Genomic DNA, 18382 nt, shown 5'->3' with positions numbered 1-18382 from the left:
TTGAGTAGATACTGTATATATATATATATGTATATATATATATGTATATATATATATATATATATATATATATATATATATATATATATATATATATATATATATATATATATACATACATACACAATTTTATCAATTTTTACATATATCGTAGTCATACAGGAGAAAGTGACCAACTACCAAAACGTAAAATGTTCAGGAGGGCCATTTAACTCACTTTTGCTTGGCAACAAAATAAATACCAATGCAGTTAGTCATTTTTATTCAATGCTTGAACCGTTATCGCCAGTAGATTCACAGCACGCCCATTGACTTCAATAAGATCACCTAATGAATATTAAAATGCAATTTACGTGTCAAAGATCAATGAACTACGTACCTATACTAATTGAACGTAGTTCAAAGCTGACGTCGGCGGTACAATGTCCATAAGGGCGCACTGCAACGTGTGTCTTGTACGGGGTGGCGCAAAATTAATCACCCTATAGGAAGATGTTATATTTTGGCAAATGGCGTCGTACGTCAATCATATTTGACATTTCGCTCGCTCCTTTCAACAAAGTCATATATAAAAAACAAGATTTTTCAGGAGAAATATAATAAAATGTTTTAAAAATAAATATCAAGCCACTTATTGAACTCTTTACTGTGCAACAGATCTTTTTAGGTAAAACGTGAATGTTTTTTCTCCATTTGAAAAATAATTAGTACTTATATTTAAAAACATAATTAAAACAATATCTTTGCTTCAAAATGCAAAAACAACACTTTCTAACCTGTAGCGGGCAAATATTTATTGATTCGGCTGTCACTTTGTGGTAAAATCTATCCATTTTTAATTAATGTTTTTCATAGTAAATACCACTATTTTTTTTTAGAAATAGTGGTATTTAATAAGTAAAACATTAATGAAAAATGGTAAATATGAAGTTAAACATATGCCGCTTTTGCTGGGATATAGTAAATTTTCTGGACATTCCGAAAACATGCACAACTGAAAATTGACGATTTTTGATAAATGACGTTGTTGAAAGGAGTGAGCGACATGTGAAAGTAGGATGTTTTGTGTCTATAATTAAAATGTTATTGACAGCATAATTATCAAGCATTGACTTGAATATTTTGCTTGTACACTCCATGTATGGTCATATGGAGTAATCGGATTTGAAACTTTATGGCTTCATATCCTTCAACACTTAATGTTGTCCAACTTTTTGCGTTATATGGGGTGGGTAGCGTTAACCTCTAAGCTGCTCGATTTCGAGTGTCAAACTTTCCGTCCCGTGCTGGATTATTTTACATAACAATATTTTTGACAAAAAAAAACATATTTTTGCCTATTTTTTGTAGTGAAACTTTCGGATATCCATCATAGATGTTCACAGTACACAATGCACTTTACTTATTATGTTTTTATGGTGTATTTACACAAAAATATTAACATTTACGGACTCGCGGCCTAAAGTATGGCGGCTGTATAGAAGACGCGGCTGTCGTATCTGCGGAGCGCGAGCCGACCGGAAGTATTCACGATAAAGTTGACACTAAATTAAAATAATTTTGATATTTTATGACAATAAATCAAAGAGAACTTATTCATCCATGCCTCGAACCAAATTTAAGTGCAAAAAATTATCCATAGGTGTTGATATAAGTACGTAAAGTTGAAAAACGACTATGCATGCGATCCGCAGTCAACGGTACTTCTATAAAAAACGACAATAGATGCGATCCGCAGCTTACGGGTTAATAGAGTACTCTCAAATATACAAGATAAGCATTATCGATAAAATTAAGAAAGGTGTGTTGAGATGGTTTGGCCATGTGGAACGCATGAGTAATGAGAGAACTGTAAAACGAATTTATGAGGCGAATGTAGTCAGAAAAAGAAGCATAGGAAGACCGAGGAAAACTTGGCACAATCAAGTATGTCAAATAATCGAAAGCGGCCGGGTCAGGAGTTGTAATAATCGTCGGGTTTGTATGAGGAGATGCGTGAATGTGGAAGAGGCGAATAATGTATGCTAAGATAGAGTTGTGTGAGAAGCGGCGTGATGGTTAGTTAGTTGGTTAGTTTAGTACGCGACCGGCTGCGCGAGAAGCTGCACATGTCTCCGTGTACAATTTTTTCTAGAATATAGACTGAATGCAGTCTAAATGCGATCTCTCAGTGCGGCAAGACCATGTATCGCTCACTCCTTTCAATAACGTCATTAATCAAAAAACTTGATTTTTCAGGAGAACGTTTTTAAAGTTTAAAAATATAACACAATGTATTAAAAATAAATATCAAACCACTTTTTGAACTTTTTACTGTGCAACAGATCCTTTTAAGTAAAACCTAAGATTTTTTCTCCATTTGAAAACTATTTAGTTTATTTAAAAAATAATTATACAACACCTTTTCTTAAAAATGCAAAAACAACACTTTCTGCCCTGTAGCGGGTAAATATTAAGTTAAAAATATGCCTCTTTTGCTGGGATATACAATAGTTCATTTTCTGGGCATTCCGAAAACATGCACAACTGAAAATTGACGATTTTTGATTTATGACGTTCTTGAAAGGAGTGAGCGATATATAGAACTACCTCTAAAAGAGACTGTAAGAGAGGATACCTATGAAAGAGTTTATTAAAAATTCACATCTCTCCTATGTTTTTTTCATGGTACGGCTTTCTAACCTAAACTGCCTTATAACTGAGTGTAGATTTATTATTATTTATTTTTCAGGTGTATAGTGCTTGGGGTGGTATTGGGTTTGCGAGCACCCTTACAGAAGACACCGGAATGCGCTCCTCTTCTTCTAATTCTGCTCGTCGGCCATCTTGTATTGATGGCAGGTAAGTTTGTCTTCTGTTCGTCTTTGCAGACTGTCGGGGTTTCCTCGTGCTCAGGTAATATTAATATTTTTATCTGTCTGTTTCTTTTAGTGACAGCGCTAGTGGAATTGGCCGTATGTGCGGTATCTATGCGGGGCAGCATCTTGGATACAGCGAGGAGAGCTCCTATGCAAAAATTGATTTACATCAGATTAGGTAAGTGAATATGTTTATATATATATATATACTAGACTACGATATATATACATATATATTTATATACCTGGAGTGGCAGTTGGTACAGTTGGTAAATATATATATATATATATATATATATATATATATATATATATATATATATATATATATATATATATATATATATATATATATATATATATATATATATATATATATATATATATATATATATATATATATATATATATATATATATATATATATATATATATATATATATATATATATATATATATATATATATATATATATATATATATATATATATATATATATATATATATATATATATATATATATATATATATATATATATATATATATATATATATATATATATATATATATATATATATATATATATATATATATATATATATATATATATATATATATATATATATATATATATATATATATATATATATATATATATATATATATATATATATATATATATATATATATATATATATATATATATATATATATATATATATATATATATATATATATATATATATATATATATATATATATATATATATATATATATATATATATATATATATATATATATATATATATATATATATATATATATATATATATATATATATATATATATATATATATATATATATTTTGTCCGCCTTGTCCGCCTTGTCCGCCTCTGTAGTGTAATGGTCAGCACGCTCGGCTACCGTTCTGGAGGTCCCGGGTTCGATTCCCAGGGGGGTCAAATAAATATAAGTGATTTTTTCACTGTAATATTTATTCAATATTACCCTGGACTGGTACCTGAAGCGGAGGGCTGATCACCTTTCCTTCGTGTGTAAACGATCAAGATAACACTGTGTTCATATGAAGCAGTGCCCTATGCACCATTGGGGTGCGGATAAGGGTTTTATCATTATATATATATATATATATATATATATATATATATATATATATATATATATATATATATATATATATATATATATATATATATATATATATATATATATATATATATATATATATATATATATATAAAACTAAGTAACTAACCATCACGCCGCTTCTCCGCAGGGGTAGGCAGAGAGAATAGAGCGCCACACCACTCTGTCCTTGCAAACATTCTTCGCCTCTTCCACGTTCATGCATCTCCTCATACATACCCGCCGATTGCGACTCCTAACCTGACCACTTTCAAGTATTTGGCATACCTGATCGTGCCATGTTTTTCTCGGTCTTCCTCTGCTTCTTTTCCCGCTAACATTCGCTTCATAATTTTTGTTTTACCGTTCTTTCCTCACTCATTCGTTCTACATGTCCAAACCATCTCAACACACCTTTCTTAATTTTATCGATAATGCTTATCTCAGCTTTGCATTTCTTCCTTATTTCAGTATTCGCACATCTATCATACATCGTTTTGTCACACATTCTTCTGAGAGATCGCATTTCGACTGCATTCAGTCTACTTTCATCCTCCATTTATATATATATATATATATATATATATATATATATATATATATATATATATATATATATATATATATATATATATATATATATATATATATATATATATATATATATATATATATATATATATATATGACTTAGACTGTTGTATGGTATGGTATTATGTATCTACATTCCAGTATCTCTCGCCTGCGACGTGGGGTGGCTGTCCGTCAGCGTATGGTGGCTGTCGCATTACTATGTAGACTGTCCCGTTCCTGTAGCTAAGGAAGCCCTCCTAGGTAAGTCCTACTTATGTATATCATATCGCTCACTCCTTTCAAGAACGTCATAAATCAAAAATCGTCAATTTTCAGTTGTGCATGTTTTCATAATGCCCAGAAAATGTACTATATCCCAGCAAAAGAGGCATATTTTTAACTTAATGTTTACCCGCTACAGGGCAGAAAATGTTGTTTTTGCGTTTTGAAGAAAATGTATTGTGTTATTATTTTTATTAATAAATTAAATATTTTTCAAATGTAGAAAAAACCTTCAGGTTTTACTTAAAAGATCTGTTGCACAGTAAAAAGTTCAATAAGTGGCTTGATATTTATTTTTAATACATTGTGTTATATTTTTAAACTTTGAAATCGTTCTCCTTTAAAATCAAGTATTTTGATTTATGACGTTCTTGAAAGGAGTGAGCGATATATTCTTCCTCTTGTCCTGTCAGGACTTCCCAAAGACTTCCGGAATTACTTTTCCTACCCTCTTATACCGGTATAGTCTCCAATGGAGGAATTAATCCGGTAGAAATTTGTCCAAATACTTGTTCACAATTTCTGGATTATCTCCAATTACAGGAGTTATTTTCATATTATTTTTTGACATCTCATCGAAGATGAAGAAGAATAAGATGTCTGGGCATTTACGGGGAATTTCGTTGTGTTTCCGAGAATTCAAACACATTATGTTAATGTAAAAACCGATCTAAGATTAGAATCCATTGAATCCTTATGTAAACAGTTAAATGGCATTTATTTTGATCGGGATGTAATGCAAAGTAATGTCTGACTATATAATTTTTTGACATCTCATCAAAGATGAAGAAGAGTATGGAAGTCTGGGCATTTACGGGGCTGACGACCGTCACAGGCTGGTTTAAATGATCACGTTACAAAAATGCAAAAACAACACTTTCTGCCCTGTACCGGGTAAATATTAAGTTATTTTCTTGGCATTCCGAAAACATGCACAACTGAAAATTAACGATTTTTTATTTATGACGTTCTTGAAAGGAGTGAGCGATGTGCGATTATAATCCAGGATTCGGACCTCACATACTAATATAAGAGTTTCTGCTTAGTAAAAAGCTTCTTTACATCTCACCAATAGATGTCTCTAGTGAAGTTCTAGTGATTCAAGAACAAGGTTTCTAAATTGGTTCATATATACTATATATATAACTTCCAAGAATTTGAGTAGTGGTGGTTGTCAATAATGGGTAGAATTGGTGAATGTTACACGTGTGTAAAGTGATCACTTAAACTAGCCTATGACGGTCGTCAGCCCCGTGTTTACAGGGCATTTGCCCAGACTTCCATATTCTTCTTCATCTTTGATGAGGTGTCAAAAAATTATTTAATATTTAATATTTTTCGCATATTTGAGTATCGCTGGTTGGCAGTAGATATTTTCACCGCCTTTTCCATTTGTCATCGTCCTACCTCGACCCAGCCTGACGTTTGACCTTAAAAAAATGCCACGGAATCACGGCGGCGCGAAAATTAGATTAATTATCAATCTGGCGGCATTTTCCTGGCGGCAAACCGTAATTTTCCGAGTGAACTATCTCGAAATTCTCCGGATGACGTATTGAACTTTTCGCGGCGATGTTGTTCCGGAATTGGCTGTAGGCAGTTTTGCATTTTAATGTCGTTGTATTTTATGAGACCATCTGAATAAAAGATTGGAATATAAGTGTATACATCGCTCACTATTTTCAAGAACGTCACAAATCAAAAAACTTGATTTTTCAGGAGGACGTTTTTAAAGTTTTAAAATATAATACAATGTATTAAAAATAAATATCAAGCCACTTATTGAACTTTTTACTGTGCAACAGATCTTTTTAGGTAAAACCTAAAGGTTTTTTCTCCATTTGAAAAATATTTAGTATATTTAAAAAAAAAATTAAACAATACCCTTTCTTCAAAATGCAAAAACAACTCTTTCTGCCCTGTAGCGGGTAAATATTATGTTAAAAATATGCCGCTTTTGCTGGGATATAGTACATTTTCTGGGCATTCCGAAAACATGCACAACTGAAAATTTACGATTTTTTATTTATGACGTTCTTGAAAGGAGTGAGCGATATGTCGCCATAAAGGCGGCGTGTATGGTTTTGCAATATAATTATAGTGTCGCCGTAGAGGCGGCACGTATGATATGGCTATTACGAGGTGGCATATATAATTTGGCGCATTACTCGAGTGCCGCCATAGAAGTGGCATGTAATGTTTGCAGTATTATTTGATTGCTCTCATTATACTCAATTGCCGCTTAAGATGCGACATGTTTGGTTTTGCAGTATTACTCGAGTGCCGCCATAGAAGCGGCATGTATGTTTTAGCGTGTTACTATCATGCCGCCATAGAAGCGGCATGTTTGCTTTGGCCTATTACTCAAGTGCCGCTATAGAGACGGCATGTATGATTTAGCATGTTACTTTCATGCCGCCATAGAAGCGGCATGTATACATTAACCTATTACTCAACTGCCGCTATAGAGACGGCATGTATGATATAGCATGTTACTTTCATGCAGCCATAGAAGCGGCATGTATGCATTGTCCTATTACTCAAGTGCCGCTATAGAGACGGCATGTATGATATAGCATGTTACTTTCATGCCGCCATAGAAGCGGCATGTATGCATTGTCCTATTACTCAAGTGCCGCTATAGAGACGGCATGTATGATATAGCATGTTACTTTCATGCCGCCATAGAAGCGGCATGTATGCATTGTCCTATTACTCAAGTGCCGCTATAGAGACGGCATGTATGATATAGCATGTTACTTTCATGCCGCCATAGAAGCGGTATGTATGCATTGTCCTATTACTCAAGTGCCGCTATAGAGACGGCATGTATGATATAGCATGTTACGTTCATGCCGCCATAGAAGCGGCATGTATACATTGGCCTATTACTCAACTGCCGCTATAGAGACGGCATGTATGATATAGCATGTTACTTCCATGCCGCCATAGAAGCGGCATGTATGCATTGGCCTAATATTTAAATGCCGCCACAGAGGCGGCATGCATGTTAGACCAAATTTTCACCACCATTTTGACAGTTAATATGTAATCTCTCAGACAAAGTTACAAAAGATTTATTTTCAAACTGAAATATTGAATGTCTTATTTTTGCAGGCGTGGTGGTGAGCGGCTGGTGTGTCCTGGGCACGATCCTGGGCACCGTGTGGTGCTCGTGGGACGCGGCGGGCCGATCGTGGGTCAAGCTGAAGAGATACCAGCGCGCGGAGAGTCGACTCAACCAGCGCAGGTCCGGCAGCACCGACCGGAATTGGAGACAGAGGTGGGTTATTTATTTATTTATTTTATAAATAAATACATTTATATTTTTTTTTACCATATGTATTAATGTCCGCCTCCGTAGTGTAATGGTCAGCACGCTCGGCTACCGTTCTGTAGGTCCCGGGTTACATTCCCACGGGGGGGTCAAATAAATATAAGTGATTTTTTCAATGTAATATTTATTCAATATTACCCTGGACTGGTACCTGAAGCGGAGGGCTGATCACCTTTCCTTCCTGTGTAAACGATCAAGATAACACTGCGTTTATATGAAGCAGTGCCCTATGCACCATTGGGGTGCGGATGAGGGTTTTATTATTATTATTATTATATGTATTAAGGCTCTTCAGGCATGGCCTGTGTTGAGCCGAAATACTTAGATGTTAATACAATTTTTTTATTTACTATTAGATTATATATAACATTTTGAGTGTGTCCAAATACTTGTTCACAAAATCTGGATTATCTCCAATTACAGGAGTTATTTTCATATTATTTTTTGACATCTCATCAAAGATGAAGAAGAGTATGGAAGTCTGGGCATTTACGGGGCCGACGACCGTCATAGGCTGGTTTAAGTGATCACTTTACACACTGCTCAAATTCTCGTAAGTTCTATATATATGAACCAATTTAGACACCTTGTTCTTGAATCACTAGAACTTCACTAGAGACATCTATTGGTGGGATGTAAAGAAGCTTTTTACTAAGCAGAAACTCTTATATTAGTATGTGAGGTCCGAATCCTGGATTATAATCACACATATCGCTCACTCCTTTCAAGAACGTCATAAATCAAAAAACCTGATTTTTCAGGAAAATGTTCTAAAGTTTAAAAATATAATACAATGTGTTAAAAAATATATCAAGCCACTTATTGAACTTTTTACTGTGCAACAGATCTTTTTAGGTAAAACCTGAAGGTTTTTTCTCCATTTGAAAAATATTTAGTATATTTCAAAAAATAATTAATCAAAACCCTTTCTTCAAAATGCAAAAACAACACTTTCTGCCCTGTTGCGGGTAAATATTAAGTTAAAAATATGCCTTTTTCCGAAAACATGAACGACTGAAAATTGACGATTTTTGATATATGACGTTCTTGAAAGAAGTGAGCGATATGAGAAACGCCAGAAAATACCATTTTAATTTTTATTATAATAAAAATGAAAGAAATTATTGTAGGTGCTTGAATTAATGTATTTTAATTGCGAGTGCAATCATTCCAGAAAGGTGCTCCGAGCTTATCAGGACAGCTGGGATCATCGATGTCGAATCCTGTTTTGCTGCATGAAGCCGTCTGACAGAGATAGGTATACTCAAATCATTATATTCACATAGCTTTAACCCTTTCCACTCTGACCATTTTTTCTCATAACTGATCAGCTACTCTAATCAAAAAAATGCGACGTTTTTCTACCATTAAAATAAATATTTTGGTTCCCTTATTTTGGGACACTCTGTCTGGCAATTCGTATGACCATGTTAATTAAGATTAACTGTATTTATCTGAAATATTTGTTGGTAGAATATACTTGGGTGATAGAGAAATCAGTGATTAAAGTTATACCTGCGCCGGGCCAGGTGGCCCACGGAGCTGCCTACTAGAATCATACGGGCCAGAATGTCTGGCCTACAGAGTGGTAAGAGTTAATATATATGAACCAATTTAGAAACTTTGTTCTTGAATCACTAGAACTTCACTAGAGACATCTATTGGTGAGATGTAAGAGTTAATGTTGTATTGTGTACAGGATGCCACAAAATTAACCACTCTATCGGAAAATGTTATAATTTTTGCAAATGGCGAGGTACGTCAGTCATATTTGACATTTCGCTCAGTCCTTTCAAGAACATCATAAATCAAAAATCGTTAATTTTCAGTTGTGCATGTTTTCGGAATGCCCAGAAAATGTACTATATCCCAGCAAAAGAGTCATATTTTTAACTTAATATTTACTCGCTACAGGGCAGAAAGTGTTGTTTTTGCATTTTGAAGAAAAGGTATTGTTTAATTATTTTTTTAAGTATACTAAATATTTTTCAAATGGAGAAAAAACCTTCAGGTTTTACCTAAAAATATCTGTTGCACAGTAAAAAGTTCGATAAGTGGCTTGATGTTTATTTTTAATACATTGTGTTATATTTTTAAACTTTAAAAATAGTCTCCCGAAAAATCAAGTTTTTTGATTTATGACATTATTGAAAGGAGTGAGCGATTTGTGAGCTATACAAATAGATTCAGGATGGCGCAAAATTAACCATCCAATTTTGTTTTTAATTTTATCTAAAAACTTTTATATTAAATAAAAAAATCATATTGAGTGTTGGAAATCTTTATTTGGATCTTAAGAATTTTTTTTGTAAAGCAATAAAATGATAACCGTCAAGTGACTGCCGCCAGTGCTGATACATGTTTGTGCTCTAATTATCAATCTGTTTGTATACCGTAGAACGGGGCTACTTGAACTTTGATGTGTAACTTGAGCCCAGTACAAAAAAAAATTAGATCTGTATTTGGTCTACAATAATGAACGTATGGACATGATTCATTGTTTCCCTGACAGGTGACACTTATTGTCACTATACGTTCATTATTGTAGACCAAATACAGATTTAAAACCTCTTTTTTGTAATGGGCTCAAGTAACACCGTAGTTCAAGTAGCCCCGTTCTTCGGTACTGCAGCTGTCTAGTTCACAAATGTCAAAAACTCTCTTATTAATTCTTCTCCTCTCGTTTTCCTTCCTGCATATACCATTTTATACCATACCCTTACTCCCACCCTAACACATACAAACGCACACACACACATACACACACACACTCTTTTCTCTTAATATTCAATAGTATTCATAACATAAATGTGGAATTATACAATTGGCTTTTATCAACGTCAATCTAACTATTTTTTTCATGTACAAGCTGTATAATTCCCAAATAAATATATTTTTTAATTAATGTTTTACTTATTGAATATTACTATTTCTTAAAATCTACTGTGACACGTGTGACACTATTTTCAAACACCGTATACGGTGTTTGAAAATGATGCGAAATGCATGGAAACACGTGTCACGGTAGATTTTAAGAAATAGTGGTATTTACTAAGTAAAACATTGATTAAAAATGATGCGGAATGCATTGAAACACGGTCACAGTAGATTTGAAGAAATAGCTTTATTTACTAAGTAAAACGTAAATTAAATATGGATAGATTTTACCACAAAGCGACTGCCGAATCAATTAATGAAATGAAATAAATATAATTGACGTACGATGCCATTTGCAAAAATTTTAACATCTTCCGATGGGTTAATTAATTTTGTGCCACCCTGTATAACTGACAGAGATAGGTACACTCGAATGTTGTACTGTACCCAAATACTGAGAGATTCATCTTCTGTTTCCTAATTTTTCAGGAGTAGTTTCACGGATATTGCCCGACTTCTGAGCGACTTCTTCCGGGAGCTGGACGTGGTACCCTCGGATGTGGTGGCGGGACTCGTTCTTCTAAGACAATTCCAGAAAATAGAACAGAAGATCATCGTGAATCAGGTACCGACAATTTATTGGAACGAATGAGTGAGGAAAGAACTACTCAAACCCTTAAGGTAGAGACTGACCGGAGCATTTCGTCGTAACGTAACGTGGTAACATCGCTCGCGGCGAACATCAGCGAGCAACCCAAACTATGGATGGAGCGCTCGGCTCGCTGTACTGACGCTCGCATTGTAACGTGTTACCTTACGACCAAATGTGGAGGTCAGTCTCCACCTTTATCCACATCTCATAGGGCACTGCATCATAAAATAAATATTTTGATAAATACCCTAAACGCATGAAGAAAAGGTGATCAGCCCTCCGCTCCAGGTACCAGTCCAGGGTAATATTGAATAAATATGAGAATGAAAATATCATTTATATTACCCACCCCACTTGGGAATTGAACCCAGGACCTCCAGAACGGTAGCCGAGCGTGCTGACCATTACACTAACGGAGGCGGACATTAAAACAAATTTATGACGCAAATATAGTTGCAAAAAAGAGCGGAGGAAGTCCGAGGAAAACTTGGCATGATATCAGATGGCAAAGAAAACATCAGGAGTTTGAATAATCGGCAGGTATGTATGAGGGGACGCATGAATGTGGAAGAGGCGAAGATTGTTTGCCAAGACAGACTGGTATAGCATTTTAGTTGGCGGCAAAAAAAAAAAACACAAATATCAATATTGTGACAGTTGATTTGACTAGTTGTGGCATTTTCAAACGAATGACATTCGTTTGATTTAACATTTAACCTTTTAACCGCGTTAACTTTGTTCCTAAGAGACGCCCGTGCGCGGCGGTATTTCGCCGTTTTTCAAATGATGAGTGATCAGCCCTCCGCTCCAGGTACCAGTCCAGGGTAATATTGAATAAATATGAGAATGAAAATATCACTTATATTTATTTACCCACCCCACTTGGGAATTGAACCTGGGACCTCCAAGTATTTAATTTGATATCTTGGCTTTGTTGTAGAAGTATCATAGCTGGGTTTAGAATTAACCATATGTCTCTCTTTTCTTTTCTAGCGTACCAATGACGTATACGAGTTCCTATCTGGCGTTCCAGTCACTGCCAGAACTAGATTTCTAGCCCTGAATGATCCGGCGGAACTTGAAATGTTCCAGGTATGTTATCGCGGAAACATCTTAAGTTATTAGCGTAAACATCATTTTGTGTGTGTCCAAATAATAATAATAATAATAACCATATCCGCTCCCTATGTGGAGCATATGGAGTCCACAAACTGTCTCCAGGCTTTTCTGTCGGCTGCCAGCTCCCTTGCATCCTCCCAAGTCAGATCCGCATCCCGAAGTTCTGACGAGAACTGCCGACGAATTGTCAGCAGTGGTCGGGGACCTGATGCCTTGTAAAAGAGGCAAGCTTGATGGCGGCTCTCAGGAGGCATGCGGAGTACATGGCCAAGCCAACTGAATCGCCTTTTCTTGACGACAGTTGTGACCAAGATTTGCTGCGTCCTACGCCTTATCTCTTCATTCCTCACAAAGTCAAACCACCGCACGCCTAAGATTCTCCGCAAACACCTATTCTCAAAGCTTAGTACACGGCTGCTCTGGGCCCAAGGGCCCAGAGCAGCCGTGTACTAAGTAAGTAACCGTTACAAGTAAGGTGCCATGTTTCACAGCCGTATAAGAGAACAGGAGCAATGCAGGCATTGTATAGGCGGCATTTGGTTTCACCGAGTATAAATCCGTGTCCAAATACTTGTTCACAAATCTGGATTATCTCCACTTAGGAGTTATTTTTTATATTATTTTTTGACATCTCAACATAGATGAAGAAGAATATGGAAGTCTCGGCATTCGCGAGACTTACAACCATCATAGGATCGTAAGTGACCACTTTACACACGTGTGACATTCACTAATTCTACCCACGGTTGACAACCACACTACTCAAATTCTCTTCAAATTCAAATTTTTATATATATTGTTCAAATTCAAAACATTGTGTTTGAATCACTAGAATTACACTAGAGACATCTATGGTAAGATGAAAGAAGATGTAAAGAAGCTTTTTATTAAGCAGAAACTCTTATATTAGTATGTGAGATCCGAATCCTGGATTATAATCACACACATGAGAAACGCCAGAAAATACCATTTTCAATTTTATTATTTAAGCTTATAATATAACCAGACAATTTATTTACAACATCTTGAGTGTGTCCAAATACTTGTTCACAAAATCTGGATTATCTCCAATTACAGGAGTTATTTTCATATTATTTTTGACATCTCATCAAAGATAATATAAGAGTTTCCGCTTAATAAAAAGCTTCTTTACATCTCACCAATAGATGTCTCTAGTGAAGTTCTAGTGATTCAAGAACAAGGTTTCTAAATTGGTTCATATAAGATGAAAGAAGCTTTTTCATGTGAAGTCCGAATCCTGGATTGGATCTATACTAATTTCAGATAATTAAGATTTGTATTTGGACGTGTTTTGAATTTGAACAGTATAAACAATAAACCTGTTTGAATAATCCCTATTATTCAAAACTCTTAGCCTGAACAAAATACCCGCTATTAAACTCAAAGTTGAATTTACTTGTAAAACCACATGAATATGATATTTCAAAGCATTAAGTGTATTTTGCCAGTTTATAGAATGTTAAAAACTTTATAATATGCATCGTTGAGTCAATATTGCATATTTTTGAGTTGACGTTTTTGCCAGTACACCTACGACATAATAAAGCTTAAATATGTCCACGGGCGTTTGTGCACTACACGGAATTACAAGGAGTTTTACCGTCCGGCACGTCAGTTAGCATATAGAACGGATGATTGGCTTGGATTGGCTTGTGCTTTTGTCCATCTTTCTTCGGATCGGTGCTCTTGATCGGTGCGTGAACACGTTGCGCGTAAATTTGACCACGCTAAACTGTCGTAGTCGCTTTCATTTTTGAAATCCGCGCAGCCGGACGGTAACATTCGGTGTAGTGCACAAGCGGCTTACGATAGACAAGTCATAAGCCCTGTAAATACTCAGACTTCCATATTCTTCTTCACATGTATTGCGATATCAAAACGTCTTCTTCTTCTTCTTTATGTAGATCCTAGGGATCTGTCTGTGCCTCCGCAAGTCGCTCTTGGGATGTCGACTCCCAGCTGTCTATCCATCTTTTCGGAGGTCTGCCTGGGGGTCTGCGTCCTTCAGGGTTGCCTTGGAGGGCGATACGTGGAAGTCTGTCTTCTGACATTCTGTTTATATGTTCCTTCCAGTATCGCCTTCGTTGTCGTCCCCGCCTCACGATATCCTCCGTCTTACACATATTAAAATGTAATTACACATATCAAAATGTAATTTGTTTCGATTGATTTCAGACTGTGGTCCATTATATGCACTACGCGCTGGGTGCATACGGTTGGCCAATGTTCCTTCTGACCAGTTCTGCCGCTAGCGCATGCGGTTTGTGTGCGTCTCTCAGGTAAAATGCACCCTTTCTGGTCCCCCAAAATTAAAAATTTGGCAGGTGCGGGGTGCAGGGAAGTAAGTGTACTTGACTTGAACCCAGAAGGGCATCGTTGCGTGGACTAATGTTTAGTTATCTAGGGTAAATTCTGTTAAACTAGATTAGTTTTACTCTAGATTCAGTTAGTTAAACTAAATTTCCTGATGTTAACGCGTCTTAATATAGCGGAATCAGCTTTATAGTTAATTTTTAAACACATACATATAAAATGCAAGTTTATTTTTTCAAATAACACTTCTTAAAATATATTTCAATCTAAAAAAATATATACAGGTTGCTTTTAAAATACGTGCGTGTTTCCTTCTCTATTTGTACAGTAACCCAAAATTAAAAATAAATCTAGGTAGACAGTTACATTCCAATTGGAAAATAATCTTTTGTCGTCTGCTCCACGTACTGTTGTAATAGATACGAGTGACAAAAATGTAAGCTTGGGATTTAAATTAATAATACTGATGATGAAAAAAATGTGGGATAACATCCGACATGGGGCCTTAGAAGAAAAAAATCGCTGTCGAATGAGATTCCACATTGGACCAGTAAGGGTTAATATAATTAACTAAAGTAAAACCTCGATATACCGTCTGCCTCCGTAGTGCAATGGTCAGCCTGCTCGGCTACCGTTCTGGAGGTCCCGGGTTCGATTCCCAAGGGGGGGGTCAAATAAATATAAGTGATCTTTTCACTCTAATATTTATTCGATATTACCCTGGACTGGCACCGGAAGCGGAGGGCTGATCACCTTTCCTTCATGTGTAAACGATCAAGATAACACTGCGTTTATATGACGCAGTGCCCTATGCACCATTGGGGTGCGGATAAGGGTTTATTATTTATTATTAAAACCTCGATATAACGGATCTCTTTAATGAACTTCGGAAATAACAGGCAAAAAAATTCGATGATGTGTAATTTTTTTTTAAAATCCTGTTTAAATTATACATACTTAAATTCAAGTGTCAACGCATGTAAAAAATATCACAATATAAAATCTCATTCGGTATCCGGAATCCGGTAGACATATAAATTTCGGTGAGTGGTTACATACTAATATTACTAACATTTTTGTTACAAAAATATAAAAGTAAATTTTATATAATGGTTGTTTTCAGATGTTGTTGTTCTTCAACGGTTGGCGGCGCCACCGTTGTCCACGACAACTGTTGCCAATGTAATTACACGGCTCTAAGGCACCTTCTACAAGTTGGAGATGTAAGTTATCGCGTTGATTACTTTTTCATTCTTCTAAGGGAGTAATTTTGGAACAGGTAGATGATTTTGTATATTTGAGAAGTATGTTTTCTAGGGATGGAAAGGAGAGTGAATGCTGGGAATATTGTAAATGGTGCACTGAAATCAGTTATAGCAAATAAAAGCCTATCAGCGAAAGCTAAACTGGCAGTACACGATGGAATCCAGCCCTAATGTATGGAAGTATAGCGTTGCGTTGTAGATGTATACTTTAGACGCTATATATAAACAGTTGAAGTATCACGCATTGTGAAAGTAATACTTACAACATTTTGAGTGTGTCCAAATACTTGTTCACAAAATCTGGATTATCTCCAATTACAGGAGTTATTTTCATATTAAGATATATACTAACATAGGACCTCAGAAACTAATATAAGAGTTTCTGCTTAGTAAAAAGCTTCTTTACATCTCACCAATAGATGTCTCTAGTGAAGTTCTAGTGATTCAAGAACAAGGTTTCTAAATTGGTTCATATATCTGTGTATAAGTTCTGTAACTTTCAAGAATTTGAGTAGTGTGGTTGTCAATAATGGGTAGAATTGGTGAATGTTACACGCGTGTAAAGTGATCACTTAAACCAGCCTATGACGGTCGTCAGCCCCGTAAACGCCCAGACTTCCATATTCTTCTTCATCTTTGATGAGATGTCAAAAAATAAAGTAATACTTATCATTGTGTTTTTTGGAAGTTTCAATTTTATCATTAATTATTATTTATTCTATCCAAATACCACACCAACCCTAATGTATGGAAGTGAAGCATAGAGTTGGCAAAAGAATGATGAAAGTAGACTGGATGCAGTCGGGATGCCATCTCTCAGTGCGGCAAGACCATGTATGGTAGATGTTCCAATGGTGATATAAGGAAAAGGTGCAAGGCTGAGATGAGCACTATCCAGCAAACTAAGGAAGGTGGGTTGGGATGGTTTGGGAAGGATGAGAGTAGACTGGATGCAGTCGGGATGCCATCTCTCAGTGCGGCAAGACCATGTATGGTAGATGTTCCAATGGTGATATAAGGAAAGGGTGCAAGGCTGAGATGAGCACTATCCAGCAAACTAAGGAAGGTGGGTTGGGATGGTTTGGGAAGGATGAGAGTAGACTGGATGCAGTCGGGATGCCATCTCTCAGTGCGGCAAGACCATGTATGGTAGATGTTCCAATGGTGATATAAGGAAAGGGTGCAAGGCTGAGATGAGCACTATCCAGCAAACTAAGGAAGGCGGCTTGGGATGGTTTGGGAAGGATGTGAGTAGACTGGATGCAGTCGGGATGCCATCTCTCGTATGGTAGATGTATGGTAGATGTTCCAATGGTGATATAAGGAAAGGGTGCAAGGCTGAGACAAGCATCATCCATCGAATTTAGAAAGGTGTATTTAGATGATTTGGAGACGTGGAACAAATGAGAGAGGAAAAAATAGTAAAAATAAATATGTTGGAATGGTGACATAAGAAAAGAATGCAATCATCGATAAAATTAAGAAAGATGTGTTGAGATGGTTTGGACATGCGGCAAATCAAATTTGTGAGGTGAATGTAGCTGGAAATAGGAACAGGGGAAGACCTAGTAAAATGTAGCGTGATAAAGTATTTCAAATAAAAGGTGATATAAGAGAAAGAATGCAAGGCTAAGATAAGCATTATGCATTAAATTAAGAAAGGTGTGTTGAGATGGTTTGGGCATGTGGAATGAATGAGCAAGGAAAGAACGGTGAAACAAATTTATGAGGTGAATGTATAGGAAATAGTAGCAGAGGAAGAACGATTAATACTTGGCACAATCAAGTATTTTAAATACTTTGGCGTGGTAAGGTCAGGATCGGAATAATCACCAGGTATGTATGAGGAGATGCATGAATGTAAAAGAGGCAAAGATCGTTTGCAAAGAGTCCAAGACAAGAGTCGTGTGGCGTTCTTTACTCTATGGTTATTTTA

General features: G+C 35.7%; 1 protein-coding gene across 1 annotated transcript in view; it reads left to right on the top strand.

Annotated features, from left to right (window-relative positions):
- Positions 1-2759: 2759 nt before the first annotated feature.
- Positions 2760-18382, top strand: part of LOC148312331 (diacylglycerol lipase-alpha-like) — a 47499-nt gene continuing 31876 nt past the window's right edge. The window contains exons 1-9 of the mRNA XM_088277497.1: positions 2760-2841; positions 2932-3036; positions 4740-4841; positions 7980-8145; positions 9374-9457; positions 11566-11701; positions 12722-12820; positions 15044-15147; positions 16305-16404. Coding sequence (XP_088133623.1) covers positions 2835-2841; positions 2932-3036; positions 4740-4841; positions 7980-8145; positions 9374-9457; positions 11566-11701; positions 12722-12820; positions 15044-15147; positions 16305-16404 — 903 coding nt within the window. The 5' untranslated portion in view covers positions 2760-2834. The remainder of the gene's footprint in view (positions 2842-2931; positions 3037-4739; positions 4842-7979; positions 8146-9373; positions 9458-11565; positions 11702-12721; positions 12821-15043; positions 15148-16304; positions 16405-18382) is intronic.

Source organism: Brachycentrus maculatus, unplaced genomic scaffold, assembly GCF_059751285.1.
Source record: "Brachycentrus maculatus isolate JH-2025_06_01 unplaced genomic scaffold, ASM5975128v1 h1tg000043l, whole genome shotgun sequence".
NCBI classification, from domain to species: domain Eukaryota; kingdom Metazoa; phylum Arthropoda; class Insecta; order Trichoptera; family Brachycentridae; genus Brachycentrus; species Brachycentrus maculatus.
The sequence above is the reverse complement of the archived record's forward strand: the minus strand, read 5'-3'. Positions and strand labels throughout refer to the sequence as shown.